At 42.2% G+C, this 10,956-nt stretch overlaps 1 protein-coding gene and 1 long non-coding RNA gene across 3 annotated transcripts in view; one reads left to right on the top strand and one right to left on the bottom strand.

Annotated features, from left to right (window-relative positions):
- LOC147028042 (uncharacterized) overlaps positions 1–7,907 on the top strand; it is a 46,532-nt gene extending 38,625 nt beyond the window's left edge. For both annotated transcript variants that reach the window (XM_085878005.1, XM_085878004.1), the window contains 6 exons: positions 3,215–3,319; positions 3,594–3,722; positions 3,920–4,051; positions 5,132–5,254; positions 5,707–5,862; positions 6,730–7,907. In XM_085878005.1, coding sequence (XP_085734131.1) covers positions 3,215–3,319; positions 3,594–3,722; positions 3,920–4,051; positions 5,132–5,254; positions 5,707–5,862; positions 6,730–6,879 — 795 coding nt within the window. In that variant the 3' untranslated portion in view covers positions 6,880–7,907. The remainder of the gene's footprint in view (positions 1–3,214; positions 3,320–3,593; positions 3,723–3,919; positions 4,052–5,131; positions 5,255–5,706; positions 5,863–6,729) is intronic.
- The window catches only part of LOC147028041 (uncharacterized), a 39,049-nt gene continuing 33,340 nt past the window's right edge, over positions 5,248–10,956 (bottom strand). The window contains exon 3 of the long non-coding RNA XR_015057394.1: positions 5,248–5,413. This is a non-coding gene — a long non-coding RNA (uncharacterized LOC147028041). The remainder of the gene's footprint in view (positions 5,414–10,956) is intronic.

Below are 10,956 nucleotides of genomic sequence, written 5' to 3'. Positions count from 1 at the left end.
GGAAGGAAAGGACAAACACGGACAGGTTGGAAGTCAACAAATGATTTATTAATAATAAAATAAATAAATAAAAATAACTTTTTCTTTCCTGAGGTAAATATGTGAATAAATTCCAAAGCAATCAAAATGAATAATTAATCAGGCAAAATCAATCAAAATGACAGGAAAGAGACAGAGAGCAGATGTTTATCGGGGGTCAACTTACTTACAACTAAACACAGACAAGGGTACCCAGCAGATCATTCAGGGGGGGAAGAAGAGTCGTCTCGTTCACCAGAGAGAAGTCGTCCATGAAGTCAAAACGTCCTGAAATGTGTGTGTGCCTGTCTTGTCCTTCGCGAGCACCCAGCCTTGCCCTGCACCGACTCGCCAACAGCCTTGGACGTCTGGGGGCACCGAGATCGTCTGTTGCGGGTTTTGACCCTGGTGCTGCGACACGGGCAACTCCTCACACTTCACGAAACTGGTCATGTCCACTGACCCACACGGTCCGTTGGTGACTGACCCACGCTTCACTTGTGATGGACCCGTTCTTCACTCGTTGGTGACCGACCCGTGCCACACTCGTTGTCAGCGCTGCTCACACCCACACACACACCACACGCTCGCTTTCTCAAGCACTGGAAAGGACGAACTGACTGACAAATTGTCTCGGTGTTTGCGCTGGTCAGGCACCCACACGCTCACTCGCTCGCTTCCTTGCTTGCGTGCTCGCACCCTTCTGGCTCGCTTGTGCGCTTCTTGCTCGCTTCTCGCTCGCGTGTTTCCTCTCTGGCTTGCTTGCCCGCTTCTTGCTCGCTTCTCTCTAAACGGACCTCCAATTCTTTTTATATATCTGGCCCGTCTCGGCGGGCACCGAGTCCCCCCCAAGCTCACCTCACCCCACTTGCTAACCGTTACCATGACAACCCATGCTCTCGAAAAATGGCGGGTCTCAGCGTCCGTGAAAAGAAATGTGTAAAAACGTTGCCTGAAAAAGGCGGGCGTCGGCACTCGCGAAATAAATATGTGCGTAAATGTGTCTGTCATAAAGAAAAAAGCTTCCCAGAAGAGAGGGGATCTATTCTTTACCCTTCTCAACGCATCACATTTAAAATCCCACTAAACATGGGGATGGGGCTAATCTGAACACGCATTTAAGGAAATAACTGTCTTAGGACCTGGATGTGTTGATGCATTCATCAGACCGGATTCTGAAATCCGTAACAATATATTTATATCTATATGTATATATTTATTTATACATACATACACACACACACACACACACACACACACACACACACACACACACACACACACACACACACACACACACACACACACACACAATTGCTTTATTTAATGTCATGAGATAATTGCCAATGCAAGAGAATAAATATAACAAACATTTACACAAATAATACTTCCTGAATTTGGGGATCTCGGAAAGGAACAATAAAAATAATAGAAACAGAAGCAAATATTGAGGCATATTCAGAAGCCAGGGCTTGTATAGAAATGCCTATTGATTAACATTATGAATGTTGGACGATTAAATGGACAAAAACTAATAAATAAAATTTCGAAGAAAAAAAATGTACAAGAATACTGTGAATAACAATAACAATAAACTTCATAAGATTTGCAATAATAACCAACAAATTAATATGCAAGAGAAGAAACCAATTCTAAATAATACATCGGAGTTTGTTTATAAGAAGCCTTAAACGACACACAGATCATCTTCACTGCTCCATCAATACTATTCCAGAGATGTGGCCCATGGTAGCATAGTGTATCGATAGAATATGATGTGAGAGTAAAAGATGGAAATCAGTTACCTTATAATCTAATGAAGTGAGTGTTGGTATCATGGACTCCTGCAAAATAAGATGAAAAGACTTGTGGAAGAAGTTTATCGATATGCTGATACCTGAATATCCCTCTTTGTGATTTATTAATGCCAGAGTGTCAGTGTGTTGAGTTGAGTGAAAAGAGGTGCAGTGTGGTCCTGTGGATGAGAAAGGGTACAGATCCTTATAGCTTGCTTTTGAATAACTGAGAGTGAATGAAGCTGATTGTTACGACAGCGTGTCCAGACAATGTTACAATAGTTCAGGTATAGGGCGAATTAAAGTGTTACAGAGTACAAGGAGGAAGAAAGGTAATGACAGTATGCCCGTATTTCGACAAATGATCTTAGCAGTCGATGAAACGTGATTCGTCCAGCGAGGTTTGTCATCCAAGAAAACACCTAAAAATTTCATGGAATGAATGTCCGTAATGGGTGCATTATTGGCATAAATAGAATAAATATTATCAGACAGAGGTTTAGTGGATTTACTAAAGAACATACACTTGGTTTTTTGGGGATTTAAAGAGAGTTTGTTATATTTACACCAGGATGAAACCTTGATGAGCTCACTATTGAGAGAGTACTGATCAAAGAGTCACAACGAGGATTGGAATAGAGGCCTATTCCAATAGGTGTTATCTTGAAGATAACACCTTCTTTCAATAGAAGAAGAAATCCTTCTATTGGAATAGAGGCCTTTTTATGCAGGACAGGCCAGAGATACGTCACTGGGACATTCCGGGGGTCGTAAACAACAACATGAGCAGGTAGAACGGGAAGTGTATTTTAATTAAATGAATATGTACCACAAAATTACAACCCGTGGTCATTTGTAAACATGTTTTATAAACAAATATGGTAATATTTTGAATTGAGTGTAAGGCCTGTTTATGTGATCTTTACATGTGCATTTACACCAATAAACTTTGAGGTTCTGCGAGCAACATTAGCATCGTAGAAGAACCAGTTATGGCTTGCGATCCATAGGTTGCCAACCCCTGCTCAAACACCATATAAATCAAGTTTAGAGAGAAGAATATCATGATCATGCCTGACAGTTGTATCGAATGCCTGACACAAATCAATGAAAACACCAGGGATACACTATTTTTCAGGATCTGGCCAGCTGGCCGATATTTTTTTTGGACCCTTGGACCTTGACCTACATTTGCCTGGGATACTGGACTGGCAGTTTTTCAATCCTGGTTGACACCTTGATTCGCAGTATTGAATGATACTTCCAAATAATTTTCACTTCTTGTTCTTACCAAGAAGTGAAAATGAACCTTGACATTTTTTTTTTACCACTTTCTTTTTCCTTACTGCTATTGTTTTCCCCCACAATCCCAACCCATATGCTCACACACCCGCATCCAGGGGCCCAGCTCGGATGATTCCGACACTGGCCTGACCCAAGAAGAGTATATATGCTGGAAAACGTCAAAGACTGAAAAGAAACTTTTGAAGAAGAAAGCAAAAAAGGTGAAAGCACACAAAGCAAGAAAAAGTCACATATTATCATGGTATTGAAAATTTGTAGACAGGCCACATTACAAAATAAAACATCGTGCATGTTTTGCTTTCATATCCAATTGCCAAACTTTGCCGCATTCAATATGAACATGTATACATGCGCCTGACTCATTTTGATGTTGTAAAGTTACCAACAAGTGAAGTGTCTTCTGCTGTCATCATCCCTGGCTTCAGAGCCACCATCTTTCACTGTTTCTCATTCACATCTGACCTTTACCTTCAGAGAGCAACCGACGGTACTGCTGTTGGCTTGACATGCACTGAAAAGGAATGTCTCGTGGAACTGGAGAATAAATTGAAGGTGTTGAAGAAAAAGAAAAAAGCCTACAAGAAAAAAAACAAGCCTGCTTCGGTAAGTTTACAAATTGTTTGATTTTTCACATCTTGGAAGACAATTCAAGGAAAGTTTTGTTCCACATCGCAAATGAAAAGTAATACTGTAAATTACGATTGGAGCTCATCTCCAATGAGTTTGCTTCATCTCCACTCACCAATCCAATTTATTTTCCCCAACAATCCCAACCCATGTGCTCACACCCCCGTATCTAGGATTCCGATTCCGACTCTGACGTTGGACTGAATGCTGAGGAGTTTCAATGCTGGAAGACAAATAAGTGCCAAATTAAGTGCTTGAAGAAGAAGAAGAAGCAAGCCAAAAAGGCTCATAAAAGGGCTACCAAGGTGATAAATTTCAAAATCCAGGTTCACTGCCTATCTTCATTCTCCTGTTCCTCTTTTTACCCATTTGTAAAACAGTCTTCCTGAGGCTGTTGAATCGATCTCTTCCATCCAGGGTTTCAAGTCTGCAGTGTACCACCATTTCATATTGGCTCCATCCCTACCTGTGATCTTGTTTTCCCCCATTAGCATGACCTAACCCAATCATTTTACTTGCAGGTTACTGTTTCCTCCAAGCCTGGTGTTGGCTTAGTGGTTATGGTGGCTGGCTTAGGTCCTGAGCTTGAGCCCTGTTGGCTGCTGAATTAACAGCAGGTGGGGTTGACTCAGCCTGTCAACATTCTGAGGTTGGCAAAATGAGTACCAGAGTGTACTGGTAGAGGGGCACTGCAACAGTGGCACAGCTGTGCTTCCAAGAAATGATAGCAACCTGGCAGCCAAAGTGCCATCCGCAAGAACAGAACTGTTTCCTTCCCACCTCTGTCTTCTTCCTCTGTCCATTCGTTCCTTTGATTGTTGCATCCACCTGCTGCCCCATTGCTAGTAGATTGCCTTTTTGCCCTTTGGCACCTCACTCTTCCAGAAAACCTTGAATTTGTACAGAAAAAAATATTGTTGCAGCAAAATAAATATATGCTGATGACTGATGAATACTTAACTTGTTTTAAAATCAAATTATATTTCACACCAGCTTCTCCATCTTGGTGGAAGACGACATGAATTAAGTGATCGGATATTGCTATGCATGGTGGCCACTAATGGTGAGGATATTGAATTGCCATCCGAGGGGTTCAAATGTAGGTGACGGCAACAGCATTAAGGGTTTAGACCCTGAGGTTCTAAAAATTTGTATTTAAACTCAGATTGTCAATAAAAATCCAGTTGGCTCGTTTTTGACCATCTGGTCTGGTCAGTATTTTTGCAGCCTCCCCTTTATTGGTATAGGCCCTGCTAATGTTACCTATGTGATGGGTAGCACAGAGATCCTGCTTAACCAAATGACTAAGATGTGCAGTAAATAGTTTAAATACTAACCAGTAACCAGCATTTTCTCTCTCCCCTCTTTAACCCTTAATTTATAAGGATGCTCCATGTGCTGGCGTCGTTGATTTCCTGACACCCAAGGAAATGGAAGAGATGAAGAATCTGAAGGCAAAGATGAAGGCACTGAAGCAAAAGAAGAGAGAATACAAGAAAAAGAATAATGTAAGCTCACATAAATTTGCAAATAGTTAACAGTTAAATTGTGCATGAGCTTTTGTCTTTACAAGCAATACCTACCTCCATGGTATATATATATATACATTTAACTGAAGAGCAGCTGATTCTTCTTCTTCTTTTTATTTCATATGCAGCATCATTTGACTGGGGGCACAGTACGCAACGAAAGATAATTTAGTTTAAAGTAATTCAATTTTGCAGGCACATCGTGTAATTTGCACTTAATGATTTATGGCCTTTCTCTGGATGCATCAGTTCATTGAGTTATGCATTGACACTGTTTGCCCCAAACACAACGGCCCTTGATTTTAAAGGGAGGTTTTTATTGGCCAAGGAATTTAGCTTTCTCTATAGCAATAAGAGTTAACACGTTTAAAGCAAAAATCACCGCGACGGGCAAGTTGTCATTGAAATGCTTTTCTCATAAATTTCCACAGATTGAGGTTTCTTCAAGTTCAAGTGACTCTGATGAAAATCTGACACCGGAGCAAAAGCAATATAAAAAGCATATGAAGGAGCAAGGAAAGATGTGCAAGAAAATGATGAAACAGCAAAAGAAGGCTGAGAAAGGCAAAAACAAGAAGCCTGGAGATGTAAGTGCTAAAGGAGGATTTCATTTTCAACATGCATATGGTTGAGTAAGTTGTTTGAGTCAAGAATAATCTAATAAAGATTGTATTATGGAGTCTAAACAGTTGTATGGTTATTGGCTCAAGGAAGGTTAAAGTGTGTTGGCTCAACCTGGTTGTTGTAAAAGCAGGGGTATCGAGGACGGTGAGAAGGCTTTGCGGATGATTGTATCAACTGGTTCGTCTCGTCCCCTACTTCACAGTAAAAAAAAAAAAAAAAAAGCTCATTTTGCTTCCTGTAGGGTGCCACATGGTCAAAGATCACGTGCAATAAGCTTAGAGGTTAAGGGATGCAGAAGAATATGTCTTCAGAATGATTTGCAATTGCAGAAGTCTGTGTTAAGGCTCGTGTCTCTCTACGTCGGAAGACAAAATAAACAATGTATTTCAGCAAGTGGTTGATAAGTGTATGTTTACTGTTGTGGGAAATGATGGGTGCCTGATGTTTCGAGCATCAACCCGACATTTATTTTGCTCTGGCGAAGGACGAGTGCTTGAAACGTCGGCTGCACCTCATTCCCCACGGTGGTAAACCACATGGCCTTGTCAACCTCATGGTGCTAGAATCCATTGTGAAAAACTTACGTTTCACTCGTAGAAAGTTTATAGCAACCATAAGAAGATTTTAAAAGCCTGGTGACGATCAAAGAGAGAGAATGAATGTCAATAGACCGTTAAAACATTTTGGTGAAATGGCCTTAAGAGCTCCCTATAATACTGTTTAGGGTCCAATTGCCAATGATTGAATGTGTTGTAGGGATTTGCACAATGACTTTTTCTATCTAATCCAGCTACCATCCTCTCTCTCTCTTTTTTTCCCTGTACCCTCAGCCCGAGTTGAGTGATTCCTCTGATTCATCCTCCAGCTCTTCAAGTTCTTCCTCCTCTTCCTCCAGTGATAATGAGTGCGGTGCATGTCCCACCAAATCCAAACCACCATGTCCCCAAATGCAGCAAAAGTGTCCTGGGTTGCCAAAATAGTGATGGAGTTTTCCAAAGGGTCACACTGGCCATTAGGTCTCGTGACCAACACACGGCCTATTTTTGCTTTTTCATTCAGCTTCTAATTAGTTAGCCTTGGCTAAAATGGGTCAGTTTTGCAACAAAAAATATTTTACCTTGCTTTTCTTACAGGAACATTCATTTTAATCACCAAAAACAATCATTAACTTTCTCAATGCTGGTGAGTTTCTGTTTTAACGATTTTTTTTTACCTCTCTCATAAGATGAGTTGAAACCCTTGAAAGGCTGAGTTTGGAAGTTGAAAGAATAATGTTGTACTGCTTGATCCAACAGACTTGTGTTTTAAAAACTCCAGTTATAAAATGCTGAAAGATACAAGAAACTTTTTTTTCTGAAAGACATGTTCAGAAGTTTGCCGTTTTGACCACGGAGTGGTCTTTAACTGAGACGAAGCAGGACATATTGTAGCCAAACTCTGACTATACCCCTTGAGAGAGGCTGAGGTGTGGGGGGGGGATCCAATGTCAAAAGAAGGAAGGGGTAGGAAAGAGGAACATGAGAAAGGAGAAAAGGAAGAAGAGTTGGGTTGAAAGGAATGAACGGGGCAGCTGAAACCAGATACACTCACCCCACTCTCTTTTCTCCTTTACTCCTATCAACTACTCCAATTTCCCCCCACTGCCACTTTCCTCAACCTTCCCCCTTCACTCTCTTCTTCATTCATCCACCATTTCCCTCCCCTTTCTCACAATCCTTTGGTCTGCCACCAGCTCAGCGTACCTGTCCTGCTACGTCCCAGTTGAAGTGCACTTTGTGTTCAATACACTGAAGCTCTGAGACTTTACTGTCCAAAAAAAAAAAATTCGTTATTTGGTGATATTTTGTTTTCATTGTTTTGTAATCTCTGCACCTTTGAAATGTGATCTAAACTACACTTCGTTTGTCCTTTGTCATGCAATCATGATTTATTGTGGTGGATTATTCAGGATTATATGGGAATTTTTTCTGTATCCGAGGGAATGGTGAAATAAACGATTAAAACTTTATTGCAGCATCTTATTCAAACAAATAAATTCTTATCGAACTTTGTTTCTTATTTGGATACTTCAGTTACAAGGTAAATGGAAGAGCTAGTTGACAAAGGGTAAAATATAATGTACTGATAGGACAGTGTGGCAACAGTCAGACATGATGAGGAAAGACAATAACTGGCAAGTAAGAGGGTTAGGCTCTGATTTTGATGGAACATACTCTGTCACAGAGCATTGGTGCTGTTAAAGTAGTTTATTGGCAATAGTTATACTAGGTAGTGTGCCATTGCCTTCCCAGCAGTAGTTTGGGCAGGAATTTTGTCATGGTGCCGGCGATAGCTTGCCTGCTCTTTGCAGAGGACACCGTGGGGATCTTTAACGTTGACCAACTAATGCCAACAGATGGGATGCCTATTTTAACATCCATCTGTAGGACGGCACACACATCGATGAATCACCTTGCCCATGAAACACCAGGATGAGAGTTTATAGCTGGACTGAGATTCAAACGCAGGCTAGATAGCTTAGAAGTGGGTGTGCACACTGCCAGCCCAGAAGGCAGATCCACAAATAGATCAAAAAAGGAACAAAATAATTGAGGGAAGAAGTAAGCCTTGGTTTTTGGAGTTTAACCTGAAAGAGGATATGAGAAGAACACGTACATGTTGATGTTGTTGGGGAAGGATGAAGGAATCAGAGCAGAGGGAGCTATATTGGAAGAGAAGCATAAACAATATGGAGGCCACCAACCTGTCTGCAATGTGAGACCAACGGGCCTTGTACTTTGCCCTCATTGCAAAATTACTGAATTGATTTATAAAGATAGTTTTCAAAGATTATATGTCTGTTTTAAAGACCTAAACTAGAAGGGCACACAAAAGAGCGCATACCTCCGACACACAATTCCTGATCCACGAGAACATATCGGGCCCAATCAATAAATTTTTGAAATATCATGCTATACAGTTCTATATCGTTTTTGGCCCTGTCTCTCAATGGTGAAGAACCGCTTTCAAAATCAAATAATTCTCGAATCCGGATCTTCACCAAAATCGAATCAATTGGTCCTTGCCACACCCGAACCTGCCCACCAAGTTTCATCCGAATCCGTCCACAACTTTTTGAGATATTGTGCTACATATCGGTTCAGCTCTATCTCTTAATGGCGAAGAATCACTTAAAGAAATTGATCGGATCTGGATCCAGATTCGGATCTTTACCAAATTTGAATCAATTCTTCCTTGTCACACATCAAACGTGTCCACCAAGTGACGTCCGAACCTGTGCACAATTTTTAGAGATGTCCTGCACACAGACAAACAAATAAACAGACAGGGGTGAAAACATAACCTCCTTCCACCTTCGGTGGTGGAGGTAACTAGTTCGGCACTCGGTGGAGCACGTGCCTCTGCCAGGCTGAACAGTTGTTTTTTTGTATACCTTGTCGAGGCTCGCATGAGAACTAACAGACAACGCACAGCAAAGGGGAGCATGAGACAAGAGGGGCGGGAGTGGGAAGGACAAAGCGGTGGGGAACAGAGACATTAGGAGATCTATGGAAGGGAGAGGGATGGGGCGGAAAACACGGGGAATACAAGATGGATATTACAGGGACTTTCAGGAAGGAAAGCAGGGAATTTGAAGGGGGTGGGTTTGGGGTGGATTAACAGGGGCATAAAGATTGAGGTTTTGGATAGGTGAAGATAAGAGGTGGTGGTGAACTGCTGTTTTGAAGGCCTGGAGGGAAGAATGGGATTGAAGAGAGTGTGGGAGTTTATTCCAAAGGAGGGAAAAAGAGGAATGAAAGAATGAAGGTGAGCAGTGATTCATCAGTTTGGTTTAGATTTTGTATCCCACTGATTGGACGGATCTGCATCTGGACCGAAACCAAAATCGAATCTGCTTGTTCTTGGTAACTGCCCAAGCTTGTTCTTGTTAATTTTTTGGAAATCAGCAAACATTACTGCCCTGCATAAAAAAAGATGCAAAAACAGATCCCTGCAACTTCAGACCAAGAAGCCTTCACCCAATCATCAGCAAGGTTATGGAATCCATAATCGTTTCAGACATTAAATCCTTCCTCTTCTCCAATGGCTTGATTTCCGATCATCAATTTGGTTTCAGACCAGGTCACTCTACCCTGGATATGCTGCTTCTGCTCTCCCAACAATGAATGGAGGTACTGAATGGCAGATATGAAATCAGAGCCAAATCCGTAGACATATCATGTGCTTTTTACTCGGCCTGGCACCCTGCACTACTCACCAAACTCTCTTCCTATGGTATCCAAGACCATCACCACTCATGGCTCGCAGACTTCCTCTCCCTTTGCAGCCAACGTATGGCCCTAAATGGAGTTCTCTCATCCCCTCTTCCTGTCCAGGCTGGAGTTCCTCAAGGCAGTGGTCTGGGCCTTCTTTTTCTGGTTTTCATCAATGATCTCTGACTCTGGAAAATCCTCTTTATCTCTTTTCTGATGACTCCACCGCGTGTCGTACCATCTGTCATCTCTCAGACCGGCTTGCAGCAGCTTCTTCGCTCTGCAGATAAAATCACAAACTGGTCCAACACGTGGAACATGTCTTTCAATCCTGACAAATCTGACATTCTCACTTTGTCTCTCCGAAAGGATCGTTTTCATTCAACCCCCCCCCCCCCCATCTACTTTCGCAACAATCCTCTGCTCGAAGTCCTTTCATTCAAGCTTCTGGGTCTTACTGTCTGCCATGATCTTTCCTGGGAAAGCACATTTCCAACCTCACCTCCAAAGCCAGTTGCCGCCTGGGAATCCTCCATCGTGCAAAGTCCTTCCTCGGCCCACCTGAGCTCCTGACCACTTACAAAGCTTTCATCCGCAGCCTGATGGAGTACTGCTCTCCCCTCTGGGCTGGTGCTTCTGCCTCCCACCTTTCTCAGCTTCATGCTGTGGAAACCAAGGCATTTCGGATCATTGGCACCTCCTGCGATGAGGCTGAGTCTTTGGGCCTCTCACTCTCTCACCGCAGGCAGATCGGAGGTATTTCTGTCTTCTACCATCTCCTCTCCGGTCTCGCCCCTCCCCCCC

Source organism: Eptatretus burgeri, chromosome 4 (genome assembly GCF_056783735.1).
Source record: "Eptatretus burgeri isolate ZD-2024b chromosome 4, Ebu_testis_v1, whole genome shotgun sequence".
In the NCBI taxonomy this organism is placed as follows: Eukaryota; Metazoa; Chordata; class Myxini; order Myxiniformes; family Myxinidae; genus Eptatretus; species Eptatretus burgeri.
The sequence above is the reverse complement of the archived record's forward strand: the minus strand, read 5'-3'. Positions and strand labels throughout refer to the sequence as shown.